Genomic DNA, 21,640 nt, shown 5'->3' with positions numbered 1-21,640 from the left:
AATTTCATTTCTGGAAACTGACTGCAATATAGGAAAGTTGAGTAAATTATTCTTTAACAACTGAAATTTCCCAAAGACTCTATTTTGTCAGAACTGAGAGTAGCAAATGAGATATTTATGCAAATACTTGTAAATGCACCTATAGAAAAAATTCAAAAGGTGTAGATGAGTTGTAATGTCAGCAAGAAACTTGGAACTTCGAGCCAGTCTTTGGAGATAAGACTGCTCCCTTTGATGACATGAACAGTTAAAAAAAAATCTGTCATCTCAGTATAAGTAAACCAGCAAATTCATCAAGCAGACACCGGCCTGAATTTGCTCCAAGATGCAAAAGAATGGCCAATTCATGGCATTAATTATTGAATTCGTCGCCTGTCTCACTTGAGCATTTCAGCCCAAAGCAAACTCCTGATGAATGAGAAAATGAACAGTTATGGACTTCAATATTTAGTGCCCCTACAAAATGCTGCCGCCTGGGGATCTGGTGCTTGACAGGTTCAATGTTAGCCCCATCCTTTGTGAGAGAGCCCTATCTGTAGTCAACACATAACTCAAAACAGAGCATCCTACATCCACTGGTCTGAGACCTTTCTCATCACAAAGTAAACCATTCCCTGATGTTGTGCTTTGCAGAACTTCTTGTTCAAAAGCTCTTTGACCCTTCCAAAATTCTCAAAATATCACAAATAAGCACAGAGAACAGCATGTTATTATTTATATCTGTGTTCTCATTGGCTGCAATAGGAAATGCCACCAATAATTTAACTTATTCTGAAAGTTTTCAACCATATTTTTAACATGCTGAGTACAATGATTCTGATTATACTAAAATTTGCAAATGCTTGTTTATTCTCTGGACACATGATTTCTGCTGCATTCAAAAGAGACTCTTTTATAACAGTATTGTCCGTAAAAAGGGTTTTGATGCCATAGCTATTTTTTCACCTAAGAGAACTGTATCTCACAGCGATCACTTATTTTGCTTTCATTCAAAAACAAACACTGCCATTTCTCCAGTTCCTTAAGTTTCTCAACGCCCATCTTTTTTGTATACCAGTCATGGCTGGTTTTATTATGGTGCCTTAAGTTATAATTTTTCTGGGCAAACAATCTTTGTTTTTATGTTCTTCACATGCACCAAAAAAAAGTACACTCCTATTTTTTTTTTCATGAATCCTCCACTCTGTTTTTTTAGGAAATGCACAAGCTTATTTTTCTCTTAATTTTACAATTTAAAAAAAGAGCAATAAACATGTGGCAGGAAATAACAACTGCATTTGATTTTAGTGTTGGAAATGCAAAGGAAGGTATGCGGACTTTGACAGACCGTGGAGGGCACAGCCCTCCCACCGAGGACATTGCCCCTCAATTCAGGGATGTCTGCCTGTGGGGACACCCAGCCTTCTGTTGTTAAGAGAGACTAGAAATCAGACATTTTAAAGAAAAATCTCCTAATTATTTAAATGTTGGTACCTTATTCAAATTTTATTAAAATAGCAAGCTAGTCAACATTGTTTTAGCCAGGCAAACAAGTCTGCAAGTAAATACAAGGAGGTGTCACCTACTGGGGCTTGGAAGTGGGCACTGGGAAGACATTTGAGAGGGTTCCTTTTTGAGAGGTAAGAGGGGATACAAAACAGACCCGATTGTTGGAGACAATGAAGGAAAGAACCACAACCCAAGATCTTACCTTCACTTTCAGCTAAGGGTGGCTCCTTAGCTAAGTGAGAGTAAGAATGGGTGTGTATTCAGAGCAGGCATGGTAACGTCGCCTTCTTGCACATTAGCATTCATGGTCCTCTGTCAGAAGAGGAAGCTTTGTGTAGGAATGGGCTGCCCTTAGCAAATATGGTACCTACGAATGAAGAAAGGGCATTCTCTTCTCCAGGGGGATGCACACTTCTGCTGGATGACTTAGTGAGGGGAGGAGGATAGGCTGGACTTCAGCCCCCAGGTGCCCCTCTTCCAGGTACCTTCATAAACAACCTGTTGAAGTAGTCTTGTAAGAAAAATTGTTTCCTCTCATTATACACAATATTAGAAAAATGATTATGTTGTAAGTAATATACAAATATTTATTCTTTTCTAGGAACATGGGTGACATTTGGAGGTCAAATTTCAGATGAGGTAAGTTACTTTTGTCTTCCATTATGCTGATCAAAGAAAATGCAGAGAGAGCTATGTGGTAGGAGTATTCTGCCCGAGTTTCTGGCATTTTACAAGGATTGCTTTAATCATGGGAAATGGCTAAGGTTGACTCAAGTATTACTTTCAATTTTATCTTGCTTCTTATATTTTACACATTTAGACTATTAATCCTTGAGACTGTCAATGCATTATATGTGCAGGCTCAGTAGATAGGGAGAAGGAACCAGTTTGGAATGAATATTAGTCACCTTATAGAAAGATTGTATTGCTGTTGTTTGTTTTAGCTCCATTCAGGGTGACCAAACTGGTCCCAATTGGCATGGACTTTCTTATTTTAGCAAGGGGTTTCTCAGACCAGGGCAAACCAGGACAGTTGGTCATCCCGGCTTGGACAAGTTAATCCAATTGCTCTGAGTCTCAGATTATCCTATGTAAAATGGGATAATAATGTGGACCTTCAAGATCTGTAGAAAGAATTAACCATGTTATGCATGTAAGACATTTATATAGCCCTTTGACTAGTAGGTAGCAGACACTCAATAAATGGCAGACACTCATTACATTCCTTTAAATTTTTGTTTACAATTCAAAAATAATGCTTATCATGGTTATATGCTTATCATTGCATTTAAGGAATACTTTCATATGAAACCTTACCATTGTAACAGCATGGGTGGACCTAGAGGAAATTATGGTAACTCAGTTAGAGAAAGCTCATTACCTAATGATTTCACTCATATGTGGAATCTAAAGAACAACAACAACAACAACAAACACATTGAAATAGACTCATAGATACAGAGAATAGATTGATGGTTGCCAGAGGGGAGAGGGTGTGGAGAACTGGGTGAAAAAGGTGAAGGGATTAAGAATTACCTATAATGTGCTGAGCCCAGTACCTGTCCCAGAACAAGTCATTTGTAAAGGTAGTTCTTACTATCGTTCCTAAACAGAAGCTTGGGGGGCCTGGGGTTCTTTACCCAGCTCCCAAGGCCACTAGCATTAGTTTATAGATCCAGGGGGATGAGTCTTATCCACATATTCTTATCTGTCTGAATGCCTGTTCCCAGTATTGGGCATAGGTCACCACAGAAAGCTTGTCACATAGGAGATTCCTTGAGAAGCGGACTCCGAGATGGAGATTAGCATGCAGAACAGTATTAGGAAGTGATCTCAGAATCAACACATGGCAGAGAAGGAAGCACAATTGGGCAGGCAGTGAAACTGAGGCATGATGCAGTCTCAGCAATGACCTCAGCTGACCCCACTGGGAGCTCCAAAGCTGAGATGGCCATGTAGGATTGTCCCAGGTTGGGGCAAAAGGACTGAGCATTTACATCCTTTGTATGACCAACCATTGGATAGCAGTGATGGCGAACCTTTTGAGCTCGGCGTGTCAGCATTTTGAAAAACCCTAACTTAACTCTGGTGCCGTGTCACATATAGAAATTTTTTGATATTTGCAACCATAGTAAAACAAAGATTTATATTTTTGATATTTACTTTATATATTTAAATGCCATTTAACAAAGAAAAATCAACCAAAAAAATGAGTTCGCATGTCACCTCTGACACGCGTGTCATAGGTTCGCCATCACTGGGATAGAGGCTGCTCTGGGAAGTAGGTTTGATCTAGGCCAGGGGTCCTCAAACTTTTTAAACAGGGGGCCAGTTCACTGTCCCTCAGACCGTTGGAGGGCCGGACTATAGTTTAAAAAAAAACTATGAACAAATTCCTATGCACACTGCACATATCTTATTTTGAAGTAAAAAAAACAAAACAGGAACAAATACAATATTTTTATCTGCATGTGGCCCGCAGGCCATAGTTTGAGGACCCCTGATCTAGGCGATTCTCTTTAGCCAAGTGCAATTTCCAGAGCGGGCTGGTAACTTGAAGGCCAGGATTCCTAAGCAGCTACGGGAATAAGTCCTTCAATTCTGAAGGAGGATCTGGGTGGCCATCACAGGGCCTTCTGACTGGTATCAGGTAGGGTGTGTGGAGGTGGCCCAGCTTGCCTAGGTCAGCCTCCAAAATGAATCATTTCAAAATTATGATTCTAAAAACTGCACAATAAAGTTGTCATGAGTGGCTGGAGCAGCTCTCACCTCAAATGCAGATCAGACAAATATCTACTCTCCTTCCAGAGAGAGTTGCAGCTTTCCCCCAGGTCCCTGCAGAGAGAATGCCAGCAAGGAGAAGGAAGGGAGGCACAGGTAGACCGGTCACACCAGTGGCTGAATTGCTGGAGCTCAAATATTTCCACGTGGCAAAAATGTAAGACAATAACAATAAATTCACCTCCCTAGATTGTCCCACTTTCTCTCTGGCTTCGGATGAGCTCAGCACAAAGCAAATACAAACATGGGATCCTGAGATGACCACCCCATTATGTGCTGGGTGATGCAATCATCAGTGTTGCCTCTGGAAGGGATGATGTCCCTGTTACTAGGATAGTTCAACCATATATTAAGTAGCCACTGGACATCAAAATTTTTCAAACATGAAACTAAATAACCCTGTGAGGTGCCTCCCAAAGATGATTTGGCTTCATTATAAAACCAAAATAGATGTTATTCATATGAATAGTATTTTTAAATAATGGTAAGAGTGTATTATCATCTTATAGCACTTAATTTTCAGAGTTTTACTTACATTTTCTCATCAGTAGAGTAGTTAGGGTTCTTTCAATTGTAGGTACCAATATACTCAACTCAGGACTAGAATTTGGTCTTCTGACTTAGTTCAGTGATTTCATTGCTTCGCGTTGAGGTCTTCAAACGCCATGGTTGGGAAACATCTCAGCAATCAGTTAGTCGAACTCTCCATCTAGGAGTCTCCATCTTATCTTAAAATTTCTCTCTATATAAGATTTATTATGTATGTTTTCCAATAACAATCCATCAGCATGTCATGTGACATGGCACAAGGTTAATATTATAATACAAGCACAGTAATTTCTTAAACACAGAACAGTCATGATGGGGAAAACTATGCTTGTCTTAACTTTTAATCTCTAATTGGGGTAAATTAAAAGCAGTAGTAGTACTTTTGCTGCTTTTTTCCTAACAGACTTGCAGGGACTCTGTTGTGCTAGCCTAAGAATTTTTTTGGTTGGCCAATTTTAAAACAGGAAAGTACTTTATCTTGGAAATGCTGATGAAGCACTTCAGCCCACAATCAAAAGCATAAATGGAAAAATCAATTTTAATTATTTGTGAGGTGTGTAATTTCCCAATTGGCTAATAAGTCTAAATGAAAAAATGGCCCCTCTCCACCTCTCTTTATCGCTGTTCCTCAATGGCTGTCCCTCAAGCTGTCATTTATGGCTACCCCCACTCTCTTGTCACACTTGCCACTTGCATCAGCAGCACAAAGGAGAGGACCAGAGCCTGGAGATGTGTTTTCAGGCTGACAGTGAGGAGCTGGGTCCCCGTGCCCCACTCCCTCCTCTGCTTGTCCTGTGGTTTCGGCTGGCTGGCCACTCTGATGGTGTCGGGTTTTGCCGAGTTAAAACAGTCACAGTTCTGTCTAACCTTTCATTCATCAAAACAATCTGCTAAGCCTTGAGGAAAACAGGTCCAAACTTTTAAGTCACAAGTCACCCAGGTGCCACAATCCATTGGCTTAGAGAAAGGAGAAGAAATGGAGTCAACTGCAAAACAAAGGACCCTCTGTGTCAGAGAGATTACGGTGCCAAAAAAGAATGTCAAACCAGGCCTTCCAAGCAGAGTGAGCAATGATCTATCCACCCCATTGAGCTCCCTAGGGCTGCTAGATCCCAGCGCTGAGGGGAAGTTCCTCAGTGCCCGGCTATATCTCAGGGGAAGATGCATCCACCCTCAATAGGCTAGCTGAAGTTCTGGTTTTCTTTCTTTACTACAACTGAGAAAAACAAGCAGTGGTTAGGGACATTTCCATGTTCTTAAAGCCATTAAAGGATTCAAAATTGCTTCCCAGGTTTGAAAAGCATTTGGCTTTTCTGACTGACTGCATCCTCTTGCAGGTTGCTGAACGGCTGATGACGATCGCCTACGAAAGTGGAGTTAATCTCTTTGATACTGCCGAGGTCTACGCTGCTGGAAAGTAAGTCGGTACCTGTTTGTGTCCCTCAAGTGGCATTTCTAGGACCATGAGACTCTGCCCTAACCATTGTTGATATGCGGGTGAGAAGGATCTGTCCTTGCCATACCTGTTATGGCACCACTTTTCCCCCTCCCTCCACCACCATCACCAGGGCATCTCTGGCCCCCTCTGCCCAACCAAATCTTCCCACCTCTGGCTCCTGTATGAAAAATGGGCTGGAAGTAATTTCTTTGGTCTACATGAGGGGCAGAGGTGGCTGGGACCAGAGTGGTGGCAGTGGAGATCAATAAATATTAGTTCAAAATATGAGTGAGCAAATAAAGGAGCAGATTCCAATGTGGTTGTTACTTCATAACCACATTTCATAGTTCCTTGACCCTCGAAGGAAACTGGGCCGTCCTCTTTGGAGGGAAGGAGGAACTGATTCTCCTGTTTGCAGGCATGTTCCTCCACGTAGCATTACAGGTAGATCAGAGATTAAAGGAGGATCCTCAAAGATACCAAGAAATCCAATATCTACACATATAAAAGCCTATATGATCGTTAGGGCCAGTCGACCAGTCACTATGATGCACACTGACCACCAGGGGGCAGACACTCAATGCAGGAGCTGCCTCCTGGTGGTCAATGTGCTCCCACAACCAACCTCCCATGGCCTAGGCCGGCCAACCTCCTGAGGTCCCTCCCCTAGGCCAGCCAACCTCCCACAGTCCGCCCCCCACCCCCAACCCCCGGGATCGGCCCCAATCGGGACTGGGCAAGACAGCCCCAATGGCCCCGATCGCCAGCAAGGCCGAGGGACCCCACCCATGCACGAACTCGTGCACCAGGCCTCTATTCTTTTACAAGTGGGTATTTCAGACTCCACTCTGAGGACAAAGAGGGCTGCAAAGAGGCCTCGCTTCTTTTGCTGGAGAAGTCCCATCTAGCCACAACCTTCCCATGAACCCCAGAGCAGGTTTGGGCTCTAGGACAGGGCTCACTGCTAAGTCAGAGCACCTGGGTAATGTGCCCTCCTGTGAGCCCCAAGGTCCATGTCCTCTGGGTTCCAGCACAACAAGCATATTTTAGAACAGAATGGGAACACCTTGGCCTCCTACTGTGAACATGGATGCAGCTCCAAGAGCTGAAAGGCACTAAGTAGCTGGACAGCTGCTTGAGCAGCTCTGCAATTTTCTAACAGGATTGCGGTGCATGGTCACCTGCAGGCCTAATTTCCACCCCATTCCAGGTGAGAATTACAATCAAAATGCTGGACTTGCTGAATCAGGTTCATCATTGCCTGGTCCAAGTGTATTTTCCTTGCGTGGGTTTCCTCCTTTTCAAGGGCAGGTGTAAATGTTTAAGGGCCCTCTAGGAGGTTCAGAGCCCACATTCCTGATGTTTTCTGTTGAGTCCAAGGAGAGAAAATGAAATTGATAAGGCCTTGCTCCTTTCAACATCATACCCTTTCTCAGTGTTTTCTTCTTTTGTTGAATCCTGCTCAATACCAAATGGGGCAAAGGTTGAAAAAGGGGAAGAGTGGTCAACAAGTGTGTAAAGAGTTCTGTTTGTATTCCTACTGTGAAGAAGAATCAGTTCTGGTTCATTACTGCTTGATTTGTCAGTGTGTAACTGAGATAGGTTCCCACTATGAAAAGCAAGATTGCAAAGGCAACCATCAGAGAGACAAAAGGGGAGGAAGAGAAGAACACTGTGCAACACTCAGCACACGTCTATTTGGGGTGTGCTCCATAGCTAACTACTTCATGGCTATTGCCAGGCTCCCAAATACAACAGAGACAGAACTTTCAGTCAAGACACATAGTGATTAGTAATGACTCCCATCTATAGGACCCTAGTGGACAAAGTGCTAATTCCATTGATGTCCCCACTCACAAAGCCTCACAGAGCAGAACTGGTCTTACTGGGAGGGGCCTAGAAGATAGTTGTATTCTCCTCAAGCTTGGGTCTCAGCTGGGCTAGAAAGATGGGGATAGGACAGTGGGTATGTCCTCAATATACCTCTCCATGATCCAGCCTTAGGTGCAGGGAGAACACTTCTCTACACCTCCTTATGTCCTGCGTCTATGACAATGCTTGTCACTGGAACCCAGGACATTCTCTATGTGGGCCACTGCATCTGCAGCCCTTACATCTGGGTCTTCTAAACCCACTTGTATCCTACAAGATCTCCTGGGAGTCAATATTGTCTGTCTAAACAGTGTGAGCTCTCATTGTCCTCCCGGGTCGTAATTGGAAGCCATAGCAAATAGAAGCAAAACCTTGACTCCCCTTTGGTACACAGCCAAGTAGGACATTTAGAGATGAGATCAGTGGTTTAAAAACACCAAACTGCCAAATGACTGCACTGTTTCTTAGTGTCAGGACCACAGGTGGTCTCCTGCCAGCATGAAAGAATTTGGCAGGTGCCTCTGCGATGCTCTGGAGCGGGATTCTGCAGGCACAAGCAGAAACAGAGGAAACTGTGCCACCAGCCGAGAGCAGCTTCTATTTTCGGGACATGGAGGCCCTGAAAGTTCAAACAAGGAATGGCTCTGGTGTTTTGCACTGACTCTTGCATTTCCAGGCCACTGTACCCTAAGACTCTGTCTGTGTTCCCCTCCAGGGCTGAAGTGATTCTGGGGAGCATCATCAAGAAGAAAGGCTGGAGGTAATGCATTCACCACAATAATTTACTTGCCTTTAAAAAGACTGACATTATTTTATAACCAGAGAAGGGAAAATAAAATTGGATGGCAACTGACCAAAAGGTTATCCCAAAAGAAGTCAACTCTTAGTTGATTTACAGAGTTTTGAAAATAAATACCAGCAAGTTCATTACTTGTGCTTCAAAACTTATTGATTAGTCATGAATCATAAAGAATTACCATGGGGTTAAGCCAAGAAGGAGGGAATGTTTAGGAGGTATTTATCAATAAAAGAAAGGGACATTTTCATGGCTTCTGACTGCTATTTAGGGTAATTTGGTGAAGGAAGCCAGCTGACAGGAAGCTGTTTGTATATACATATGTATTTATGTTCATTGTTCATTTTATTAACAACTCTGAATGCAAAGAGATGATGAAATAAGAAGTCCTTGGGATAAATACCCCAAAGCTTTCTTACCTGCCAGTGTCTCTCCTGTGTCTGGGGAGACCTATTGTCTGGGGGGGGGGGGGGGTCACATCCCATTCCATCACCTTCTGTAGCCAAAGCCAGTGGTAACAATGGATGCCATAACATCTGGGGGCTGGGGAACAACCCCCCTACATTTCACTATGCGTGTCAGTCCCAGTACCCCCTTCTCCCCAGCATGAGTACAGAATCAGGCAAAGCCCAACAAAGACCATTGGACAAGTTTGGATTTCTCTTCTGCTCTGGTATAATCTCTGCTGATGGCCAAATGAATAACAATTCTATAGTATTAGTGAGATAGTACAAAGAATGCTGCACCCATGCGTGTACACAGATTGTATAAAATTTAGTCTATGACAGTGGCCGGCAAACTGAGGCTCACGAGCCACATGCAGCTCTTTGGCCCCTTGAGTGTGGCTCTTCCTAAGCCGTAGGAGTACCCTAATTAAGTTAATAACATTGTACCTACCTATATAGTTTAAGTTTAAAAAATTTGGCTCTCAAAAGAAATTTCAATCGTTGTGCTGTTGATATTTGGCTCTGTTGACTAATGAGTTTGCCGACTACTGGTCTAGGAAAAAGGGACATTCTCACAGAGTATAACTCAAGACTGATTTCATTATGCCTTTCCATAAAGCATTTAAACCCCCTCTTGAGGGGAAGCTCCATGTATTCTTAGGGCTGCTTGCTCCTCACTCTTAGAGAAATGTTTGGTAGGGATAGAGGGACTTGTGAAATAGAAAACCAGAAATTTATGGAGTTTTCAATAAATAAAGTTTGGTGACCTACTTTCTCCCTCTCACTTCTCTTCCTCCCCAACTCCAGGGATTGTAAGTCTGTTAAGAAAGAACCATATTCAACCTTAAATATGGAAACATATTCATGTTCCCACCCAGTCCTCCATCTTGCCTGAGTTACTTGCCCACTCAGCGTGCTCGTCCATCCACCACTACCCAGACAGGGACTGTATCCATTTCCTACAGCTGCCGTAACAAAGTGCCACAACCTGGATGGCTTAAACCAGCAGAAATGTATTCTCTCACACTTCTGAAGGCCAGAAATCCAAAGTCAAGGTTTGGGCAGAGCCATGTTCCCTCTGAAGCTCTGGGTAAAATCATTCCTTCCCTCTTCCCAGCTTCTGGTGGTCTTGCTGGCAAATGTTGGTGTCTCTTGGTGCACATACAGCTCTTCAACATCTGCCTCTATCACCACCTGGCATTCTCCCTTCATGTGTGTCTGTATGTCTTCTTATGAGGACACCAGTCATACTGGATTAAGGGCTTACCATTCTCCAGTGTGACCTCAACTTAATTTAATTAACTACATGTTTTCAAATCAGCTGACATTATGAGACACTGGGGGTTAGGACTTTAATAACATGTTTTTTGAGGGACACAATTCAACCTGTGACAGAGAGCTTGGGGATGAGTCCACTAGCAGTCCAGTGAGATCTGCAGCGGGGGTAGGCTGACAGAGTCCACCTGAGGAAGGAGGAGAGGAGTCAGTACCACGGCTCTTCCCCCTGGACACCCAGAGGACATTTACCCATCAAGCTCCATAGTTTTGGGAACCTATTATATATCTACAGGAAGTAGATTAACATGCATCTTTCACACACTGCCTTTCAGTCTTGCAAATAAAAGCTTAAGCTATCACCAGGCCACAGAATATTGATATCCATTCACCACGACCCCCAGAAAACTGGTGAAAAGATAAACTGTATCACCAAAGCACACAAGCAATTTCAACTAGAGCATACTTGGCTTCTGCTCCCAGTGCCACCACTTGCTAACTGTGCTGTCCAGGACAGGTTACCTCACTTCTTTGAGCCTCAATTTCTCCACCTCTAAAATGAATGTCATACCTGACCCTAAAGTGTCATGCTGATAAAGTGACATAAGGTGAGCAAAAGTCTTCTGAAGCCTGTGCTATCTCAAAGTAAAACATTCATGTTATCATTCTCCACCCACTCTAAATGCCTCCATGAGGTCAGTGAAAATTTGCCGGGTTGCTGTCTGCTCATGCTGTTTGAACATTAACATTAGAGTCACACCCATGTAGGCCAAACATTTTACAGAAAGCCTAATTTTGGAAGAATAAGTGAGTCTATGGGGGTAGTATTTGAGTAGAATGTACAGCTTTTGCAGGTCCACATGCTCTGAATAATCACGAGGGCTGCATTCATTTTTTATACTATCCCATCCAGCCTTTTGTTGAAGCTCTGAAAATGTTTGCTAAAGGAGACCTGGCTCCCCCAGCAGATCACTACTACACTATCATGAGGTGTCATGAGGCTGATGGATCAACCTGAAAAGTGCACCAGCTCTTCTGGAGTGTGTAATCTTCAGATGCTTATATTGGTAGACCTTTCATTACAGTGATTCACATTGGTTTTCAGGGAATTAACATCAGTGGGATGCGGTTGTTGACATTTTCTACGAATTTTTCTTGTCGCAGCCAAGTTGTCAGACTTGTTACCAATGTCTCTCATTGGTTATCATTCATCAGGCTAGGCTTTTATACCTGAGGGTCCTGAGGCATTGCCGCTGCAGCTGATGAAACTATAAATGCCTTATTTCAACTATTCCCAAAGTTTGGTCTTAACCTTTGAATCACAAATGATTTTTTTTTCTAGGTGAGTTCAATTGAATTACATACCTGGAGAAATTAAATTACACTGAGATCCACCTCCGAATTTTAAATTACATGACTATAGTTCTCAAGACATATTTCCTTTTCCATGATCATAATGGCATTTCCTCCCTTTGAGTGTGATTTTGAAAAAGTAATACATTTGCTAACAAGATTTCCACATTGAATTCCCTTAAGAATAAGGTGGTAAAACTTTGAGTTAAGGATTTTTTAACTGTTTTCCTAAAATAACATTTCCATTAAAATGACACTCATAGAAATTTAATTCCTTATTGACATTACAATTTATTTCATTATTCATATTTCCATGTAGTCAAATCCTGCCTGTGAATGTGATGATTAGAAAGGGTAGTAACTCAGAGCCATTAGGTCCATGGTCCTTGGAGGGTGGACTTACCCCCAGGAAAGTTCACACTCAATCAGGGTTATGTCAGATGCTAAGTAAGTGTTAGTGGGTGGCTGTTTGTTTGAGATCCTACAGCAATCCATCAGTTAGTCCTATCGCTTACCCTTCTCATTTACTATTTCTGACCCTCCATGCCACCCTTCCCTTAGCTTTGCCACCACCCATTCACCTATTTGCTGTCACAACCCTCAACCTCCTCCAGCCCCTCCAGGTAAAGATCACTTTTATTCAACCTCTTCTTCTGGGATCTGACTTCAAGTCCCCACTCACTAGCTTCTTTGTTCTCACATTTTAGTGATGTGAATTAACAAATTTATCTCTTTGCCAACTTTTAAAAAATGTGTGGTACAATAAATTCTTTGGGTGTTATAATAATAATATGACAGTATGATTACAAATAGTTTATTTAATATTTCTCTGTGTGTGTTTGTCTGTTTAACATACAGGAGGTCCAGCCTGGTCATAACAACCAAACTCTACTGGGGTGGAAAGTAAGTTAAATAACTTTTATTTTCCCTACTTGGCAGGAAACAACTAGTAGTTTTATCTTTTTAGGCCACCATTTCACATCTAATATGCCAAAATCACCTGGTTTAGAGTGAAAGATGATTATTTCTCACTTGAAGGAAATAGCAATTAGCCTAGGATTCAATTTTAACAAGATGCTTCCAAAGAAATTTAGTTAGCATGAGGTCACTTGTTACTAAGTGATTCACGGAGATTTTTCAAATCTCAACCTCATACTTAGAACCAAAATAGAGTCCAAATTTTGGGAAAAGGAAATGAGCACATAGCATCATCAAAGAAAAGCTGTTCAACCCTGCCAACACTCAGAGATTTCTCCGGAATACAGATATAAAAATATCTTGTCTGGTCCCACTCTAAGTCTCTGATCATTTCCGCAGAGGGCTCTGAAAGTGCAGATAAAGGGGGCATCTCACTGGAGAATAACGCAGAGCTTCCTGGATCACTCGCTGCCAGGCCACATGAAAGAGAAGGCCTCTCTCTGGTGTAGGGTGCAGAACAAATGTCACAGAATGAATGGCTTCTGATGGGCCTACTGGTGTTTGAACTGGTACTTACATTATCCAGCAGGACTTAGAAGTCCTGGCCTTTAAGACAAACATGTAAGGATACAGCAAGCTATTCCATAAGCCTTTGCATGGAAATCTCAAGGATCTCTTAACAAAATGTAAATACAGACAAACATAACCTCATTTACCACCCTATAATTGATAGGAAAGAGTTAAAAACAAAATTGGAGGCAGAAACCAGATTTTTATAAATCTTCTAACCAAAATGTATGTGTACCCCCCCACACACACACACACTCATATTTTATTGCTGTTTTTGAGCCTGCTTGTGATGTATATGAAAACAGAAATGGAATTTAGATCTTTACTACCATTGTAGTCTATATAAAAATAAGGCAACATGGTGCCTATGAGAAATGCAAATTTACATTGTCTATGCTCTGATTCATGGTGCCATTGCTTGGTGCTTTTGCAGTGGTACTCAAAACCTTGCATATGGTTTAGAAATAATCAGGAAGTAAGACAATCTGCAAGAACCAGTATGTAGTAGAGAACTATATATAATATTATCTAATATACTTATAAAAGGTGCAAAGTCGCCAAATGCTAATGGTAAACTACTAAGGTTGACAAAGGTATTGATGTTGAAGAAACATTTCAGCAATGCTTTAAAACCCAAGCACCACATTCCTTTCCAATTGGCCAGAGTTTGAGAATGGTCTGAAATGGCAAAAGTCCTGGTTGAATGTTGGTCTTTGTAAGATACTAATTTACGGAAAAGTTGCTTGGTCACATTCTATAAAAAGACAATAATTGTTCATTTCTTTTGAAAGTCAAAAGGCACTTTCCAATTTGCTTCCTTTCTCAGAAAAGCTAATGCCATCAGCAGCCTGGCAAGCTCATAGTAAGCTCACACACTTCTAGCAAGCCTTTTATTTCATTTGCTTGGGATTGGTAAGAACAAGGTGGGGAGGTTGAGCCATGTGTCAAGTTATATATGGACAGGGTGTGGGTGGCCGAGTTGTTATTACTGTGGGGTGGTGACAGTCATGTTAATTCATCTCCTGGGGTCTCCGAAGAAAAGGGGCTCAGTATGCTGCCCACCAGCCTTCCTCCTCAGCCTGCAGTAGTGCAGAATTTGCCAAGAACAGGGTATAAAATTAGCAATTCCATCCAGAACAACCATTCTTCTGTACTTTTGAAACAGCAATAAAAGAAAGCATACCCCACTCAGTCATTTGCTTCTTTTTCTTGTTAGAGCTGAAACGGAAAGAGGGCTGTCAAGAAAACATATAATCGAAGGTAGGTTCTGCTGCTTCATTTTACTTTTATCTGTGGGCTGCTGATTCAAGAAAGGTATCAGTCAAATACATTCAAAACACATTGGGAGGGGAAAAATAATCTCTATAAAAAGAATCACAATCAACCAAGTTTCTTCCTGGTGTTGTGTGTTGGGAGTGTAGTGATAGAGAGGGCAGAAGGGAAACTCAGATAAAGTCCAAAATTTCTAGAACTGTTGTCATGTACAGCTATGCTAAGATTAATAAAACACTTGCATAAGGCTTTTCAAAAAAGTTTTATTGAGATATAATAGATATACCATAAAAGTTTATCCATTTAAAGTATACAATTCATTGGTTCTGCGTATGATTAGAGTTGCACAATCACCGCCATAATTTGATTTTAAAACATTTTTCATTTCCCCAAAAAGAAACCTTGTACCCACTAGTAGTCACTTCGCAACCCTTCCTTACCTTCTCTCCCACATCCCCAGGCAACCGCTAATCTACTTTTGTCTATAGATTTGCCAATTCTGGTCATTTCATATAAATGAGATCGTATAATATGTGATATTTTGTGACTGGCTGCTTTCACTTAGCATAATGTTCATCCATGTTGTAGCATGTGTCAGTACTTCATTCCTTTTTATTGCCAAATAAAACTTCATTGTAAGACTATTCCACATTTTTTTATTCATTCATCAGTTGATGGACATTTGGATTGTTTCCACTTTTTAATTGTTATATAAATAATGTTGCTATAAACATTTGTGTACAAGTTTTTGTGTAGACATATGTTAAGATTCCTATACTTTAAAAAAAAGTATGTATGCATAGAAAACAATTTGTAGAAAATTGCCACTGGGTGATTGATTTATGGTACCATTGCTTTTGCGATGGTGCTTAAAACTTGCTACAGCTCAGAAATAAACAGGAACTAAAATAGTTGCAAGAACCATCACACAGTAGAGTACAACTACTCTAATTCACTGTGAGGATTATGAGAATTGGTGGAATTTTTACTTATTTCTTCATTGTCTATATATTACAAAATTTTACACCTATACCTTTTGCAATAAAGAAAAAAATGTTAAAAGGGGCTGCCATATATTTTCAACATCTTTATACTAGTTCATGAACTATTTCAGAAAAGTCCAAGATTTTATAACTTTAGATTCATAATTAATCATTTAGACAGATGATTTCTGTCTCTTTTAAAACTAATATTATTTATTAAATACAAAAGTCACCTAAACTATAAAGTATACTCTAATCCCACCACTTCGAAAAAAAAAGTAAAGAAATAAAGTCCTTCCTTTGCTCACCTCATTTCATTCCACAGTTTGACTATCTGGTGCATATCCTTCCTAACTTTTCCCTGTAGTTACATTAACTTCTCTGTCTATACAACCTACTTATAAACACAAACATATGTACTAAATCAATGGAAGTAATCCATTTATATTACTTTAACAGCAATAATTATATTTGGTTGTTGTTTCCAAAGTTTTTGTTTGAGTTTGGTAATTCTTACTAATTAATTTTTAATATATTTGTAGGCATTTGGGGCTTTGAAATCAGATGAACTTGGTTTGAGTTCCATCTCTGTCATTTATGAGCTAGGGGACTTTGTGTAAATGATTTAACCTCATTAAGCCTGCATTTCCTCAACTGTAAAATGGGCTATAAATATTCCTACCCTATGGTGTTACTGTACATTGATTGAAATTAGGTAATTCACATTGAGAGCAGTGTCTGTCACATAATAAACACTTAATAAATAATTTGTCATCATCAGCATGATACTTTATAGTGCAACTTCTCGTCACCATTCTATAGATAAGGACACCCTTTACTAAGTAAGGAACATTCTAAATTTGCCATATAAATGACCACATTCCAGCACTAGAGAAAGCTTCCAAACTCTTCACCCAAACAAAATGCCTTTCAGGCTTTGGTGTCTAATTTAACCTGTCTCTCAAAACTGTTATCATTCCTGCTCTAGCATTTGACCCCCTACCTTGTGTCTTCTAATGAAGTTTATCAATGAGAAGTAAACCTGTCGGCTCGGAGCAACAAGTTGAACAAACACAGCAGAGGGTGCTGCCTACAGACTTCTTGTTTTCCTTTCCTTTTTACTCTAACTAATTAAAAAAGAGATTAAGAAAGTGGTTCAAACTGGCAATCAACAAAGAAATATAATATTAAAGAAAAAAAAGAACAGCATGCTACTGGGATTTTTACCAAATCTCCATTACTTTAATATTTACCTGTAATTGTTCATAATTTCAGGATTCTCTTTTTTAAAATCCATTTTCTTCAGCTTAACATTCCATAGATGGGGCAGTTTTATATCCTATATCACAAAGCATACTAAATGGCAGTTTGGAGTCAGTCGTGCATTTCCTATGTCTTGAACATCTTAAATTACTTCTATTCACATGTTTTCGGTAGAATTGTTCCCTAAAGAAAACCACCCCTTGATCTTGGTTCTCCCTTACAGAATTTTGTGCATCATTGATGTGGTAGTCATTTTCCTAGTAATTTTGTTAATTTGCTGTGAAAGATTGAAGATTTGATAATGTAGTATATATGATATTAAATTGTGAATTAGTGGGACTTTGATGTAACAGCGTATCAACATTTAAAGATATTGGTACTTGATACTCTATTAAGGAAAATTAATCTCCAAATTTTAAGCTCCAAAGTCACTGAAATAACTGTTTAGGAAAAAATAGCTCAGATGACTTTATAATTTTGGTACATATGTTAAGAATTGTGTACAAATTGAAATGTCTGTGTACTGGTCCTCAAAATGAACAATAAAATCTCAATTATGAAAAAGAAAGAAAAAAGAAAAATCTAAAAATCTGTTTTCTTGAAGCTTCATATAACCTAGTAGAAATAACTTAAATTCTCCTTTTAAATAAGTCAGGAATTCTCTTAGGAACTAATCTCTCAGGATGCATAAATTTGTTCATTTGAAATTCCAATCGACCCAGAATTAAACTTTAACACAAAATTTCAAACTTTTGAGATTGAAAAAGAATTGGGATCTGTTATTATTATGTTGTTATTGTTGCTGTTATTTTACAGTTTATAGTTTCAGCCAAAGACAAAAAATAATCATGAGTGCAAAAAGGACTGAAATTATGGAATTGAGTGAATTTTGCAGGGGGAAAAAAGGAGGGACATGAGATTTCTAGACCCAAAATAAAGTTTGAATGATTTACAAAATTTAGGTTTCATTGGTACTTGTTCTGTGGTAAAGGTGACCTTATTCTACTATTCGACATTGGAAATTTATACACACATTAAATTTGAAAATTCCTCTTAAAGAATAAGACAGAAGCCTGACTTATGTAGAGTTCAGGCCACTTGTGTGCTGGGTAACTTTGGCCACCTGAGTTAGTTCATATCATGTAAAATGAGCTTGACTTGTGAATAATGTAGTTTTGAAAAAAATTCACATGAAAGACCTTTTCAATGAGTCCAAAGTCCTTGCCTTAGATCCAGTTAGGAATAACATTCTCCTTAGAGTCACAAGGAAGGGGTAGAAGTCTCATTAACAGCTTTATTATATCCATTTAGAATCCCAAGGTCCTCTCAGGTTCTAAAAGTCTATTTATTCATTTACTAGTAGTCATTCTACAAACATTTGTTAAGCACAAATGTACTAGTATTCCAGTGTTAAAATTCGGCAGATCCAATTTCTTGGTATCTAACGTGAAAGAATAGAGATGGTTTGGTAAGCCAAAGTATAAGAATAAGTAAATTGTTTGTGTACTTTTATAAGCAAAACCTGTGTCTAAGTCTATAGTTGCCTTTCAGGTAAACAACAGTTTTCTTATGTGATTCAAAACACAAACCCACTGTCATCGTTTTAGGAATAGAAAAAGAAAATAATCTGAGAAAGCTCTGCTGAAACATTTTTAATAAATTGCAAATGGTTAATCCTACTATCTGAACTTGAGCATCAGCCTGCAGACTCAAGGGTCCCAGGTTCGATTCCAGTCAAGGGCATGTACCTTGGTTGCGGGCACATCCCCAGTAGGAAGTGTGCAGGAGGCAGCTAATCAATGTTTCTCTCTCATCGATCTTTCTAATTCTCTATCCCTCTCCCTTCCTCTCTGTAAAAAAATCAATAATATATATATATATATACACATATATGTATATATATAAAGATAATTTATTATTTTTTAATTTAAAAATAAATTTCAGATCAAGTGGATTCACCCCAGGATTCCTTCTCAGTGTATCATGTTCATAGTAATAGAAATTAGCCACCAGAATAACCAGGTTTCATAATGGGAGAGGCAGGCACTTACATTATTCTAATACAGTGCAGTCTTTATTTAAACAAAAAAAGCAAGTGTGTCCTACATCATGATTGAGAGGTCTGCCGAGAAGAGCCTGGAAAATTACATAGGGACACTGTGTACATTTCTGACGGTAACTTTTTTTCAAGCTACCAGTAGATAGGAAATCAAATGTGCGATAGGTATAAAAAATGACGACACGGCATATATGAATAGAACCCTTGCAGAATCTCCGAACTATCGATCTCGTTGTTTCTACAGTTAGACCTGCAACACTGAGCACCTGACCCATGCGCATGCCAACCTGCTTAATGTCTGGAATGAGCACCTGTCTTTAGGTAGATGCCTGTACAACAGGCTTAAATTGAATTAAGGATCACCTTATAAATAATACAGTTCCTGTTCAACTTCAGAACCTAAAAGAAAAATGAACTTAGATTTCTCTTTCCTACAATCACTTGAGAGCCATTTTCTTTGTATAACATAATTTATCATCCTGTGGACTTTTGAGGAATTGCCAGTTAATTTCTAGACATTCCTCAAGGGCAGGGAGTAATCCCCCTGCTTCTCTTGTATTCACTCCAACAGATAGATACTGCCTAGGTGTCCAGGGATAGGTTAAGGTCAAAGTGCCTTCAGCAAGTGCACTCACTGCCCTGGAGCACTTAGCTCCTTAGGTTATGATTAGCTGTCTGGATGCCCTCTGGAGCCAAGGTTAATGCATTTTTGTATGTCTACTTAAACTTAAAACAATTCCTGGCCCCAAGCCAGTGCTCAACAAATACTTGCTAAGTGGACATAGATCTTGACTATTTGTTTATTGGAAATAACCCTACATGACTTTTAAGGAGACATTGGTGAGCATGTCTTTATGTTGCTATGAGTTAGCTATTTCTACAAGATTAAAGTATCCCAAGTAGGAAAAGGAAGGACTACCTGATTTGGTTTGCAATCACATGAAACGTCAGAGAAGAAAGTTCATCTAGCTCCATGTCATCTTTGGACAGATGAAGAATGGCCAACTACAATGACCTTTCTATCAAGTCCACAACATTATTTTGGGGCATACATTATTACCTTGAATAATGAACCTATGCCAATAGATGCTCCTGATATGCACTGTTAGCTCCTTGGGGATGAATGCAGTGTCCGTACATCTTTATACTCCCAGAGCCCAGCACAGTTTCAGAATCAAATTGGGATTCAGAACATGCTTATGGCATGGAAGAGTGAATTGCTTAAGTCGTGACTGATCATGTAGCAATCACAAAAGGGCCAAGTCAGTTGTAGCTTCTTCTCCTGCTTTTTCTCAGCCCACCCTGAGCTGCTGAGAAGAGACACAGGAGGAGAGGGCCATCATCAGGAGGGAGGACCTTGTTCCCAGGGCCAGGCACGAGCCAGAATGTCACTAAATGCCTCCAAAACCAGAAAATCTCTGGCATTCAGTCCTTGGCACCTCTCATTCTGAGATGTGAATACCACCATTTTATTTACCACATTACTAGACTAGTGCATTTACAAAGTACTTACAACTGATTGTATTCGCTCTCTGGAGCAGCAGTTCCGAAGGTAGCAAGTACTGTTATCCCCACTGCAGAGCAGAGAGTTGAATCACAAAAAAAGGTGAAATGAGCCAAGTGAGATCACACAGTATGCTAGGGTAGATTTCCAACCTTTCAGACCTTGTAACACCCTATTTATTTGTTTGCTTCGTGTTCCAGTCCTCCCTTTAACTCCTTCATACAATTGCTTCCAAAAAGTGGCTCAGATCATAGAGCTTTTTAAGTTAAATTGAATGGCAAGCTGCCCCTTGAGGTAGCTGGTAATACCCTGAGCCTGAAAGTCACTGCAGTTTTTCAAGAGCAGGCATTGGACCTTATAACACCTGTCTGCCCTAATCTGCTCATCAATGCATCTTTTAACGATCTGCCACCATAGACAATCCTTTCTTAATGAGTGAAAAATACTTCCGGAACTATAGTCCAGCACTTCATTTTCCTGTCAGAAAAGTAATTGGGGCTGGCCGATAAACTAGTTTGAAAAATCAAATTTAAATGAGCCAACTTTAAATTTTTAAGAGCCTCATTTAGCATGCAATTAATTTTATGCCTGTAATAAAAAGAGAAAACCCTCCGGTCTTCCTGAAGAATTAAATAGGCTGATAAGGAAATGCTGTGCCTCCTGGAAATGAGATAAAATGACTCTTGAACACTGTCCTTTCGGTTACATAATATTATGTACAATACATTCTATTTCAGGGAAGCATTAATTTTACTGAAATTAAATATTTTTTTTCTGAATAGTCACAGGAATGTGATAAAATGGTTAGAGTTGAAACAGACTATGGGTTCTAGATTTTATTGTAAGCTCTCACTCTGTCCTTTATATTACCTCTTCAATCTTTATATCTTCTAGTATTTTTGTTTTTCCCAAAAAGAATGGGGAGTAATAGAAATAATAGAGCTCAGCTGTATTTAAGATTCTTCGAACTTTGTTCCAATCAATGAGATGTTGAGTAACGTCCTCACTGGCCAACCCTTTTATTCCTATTATAACCCATTGTGGCATTGGTTGTCACTTATTTATAATATGTA

At 39.9% G+C, this 21,640-nt stretch overlaps 1 protein-coding gene across 3 annotated transcripts in view; it reads left to right on the top strand.

The window, feature by feature from the left end:
• Nucleotides 1–21,640, top strand: part of KCNAB1 (potassium voltage-gated channel subfamily A regulatory beta subunit 1) — a 336,005-nt gene that overhangs the window by 265,622 nt on the left and 48,743 nt on the right. For all 3 annotated transcript variants that reach the window (XM_070406935.1, XM_070406933.1, XM_070406934.1), the window contains exons 3-7: nt 2,090–2,127; nt 6,156–6,235; nt 8,844–8,888; nt 12,857–12,901; nt 14,703–14,746. In XM_070406935.1, the coding sequence (XP_070263036.1) occupies nt 2,090–2,127; nt 6,156–6,235; nt 8,844–8,888; nt 12,857–12,901; nt 14,703–14,746 (252 nt within the window). The remainder of the gene's footprint in view (nt 1–2,089; nt 2,128–6,155; nt 6,236–8,843; nt 8,889–12,856; nt 12,902–14,702; nt 14,747–21,640) is intronic.

Source organism: Myotis yumanensis, unplaced genomic scaffold (assembly GCF_028538775.1).
Source record: "Myotis yumanensis isolate MYYU_CA2020_CCGP unplaced genomic scaffold, mMyoYum1.0.hap1 SCAF_2, whole genome shotgun sequence".
Lineage (NCBI taxonomy): Eukaryota > Metazoa > Chordata > Mammalia > Chiroptera > Vespertilionidae > Myotis > Myotis yumanensis.
This window is presented reverse-complemented; position numbering and strand designations above follow the sequence as displayed.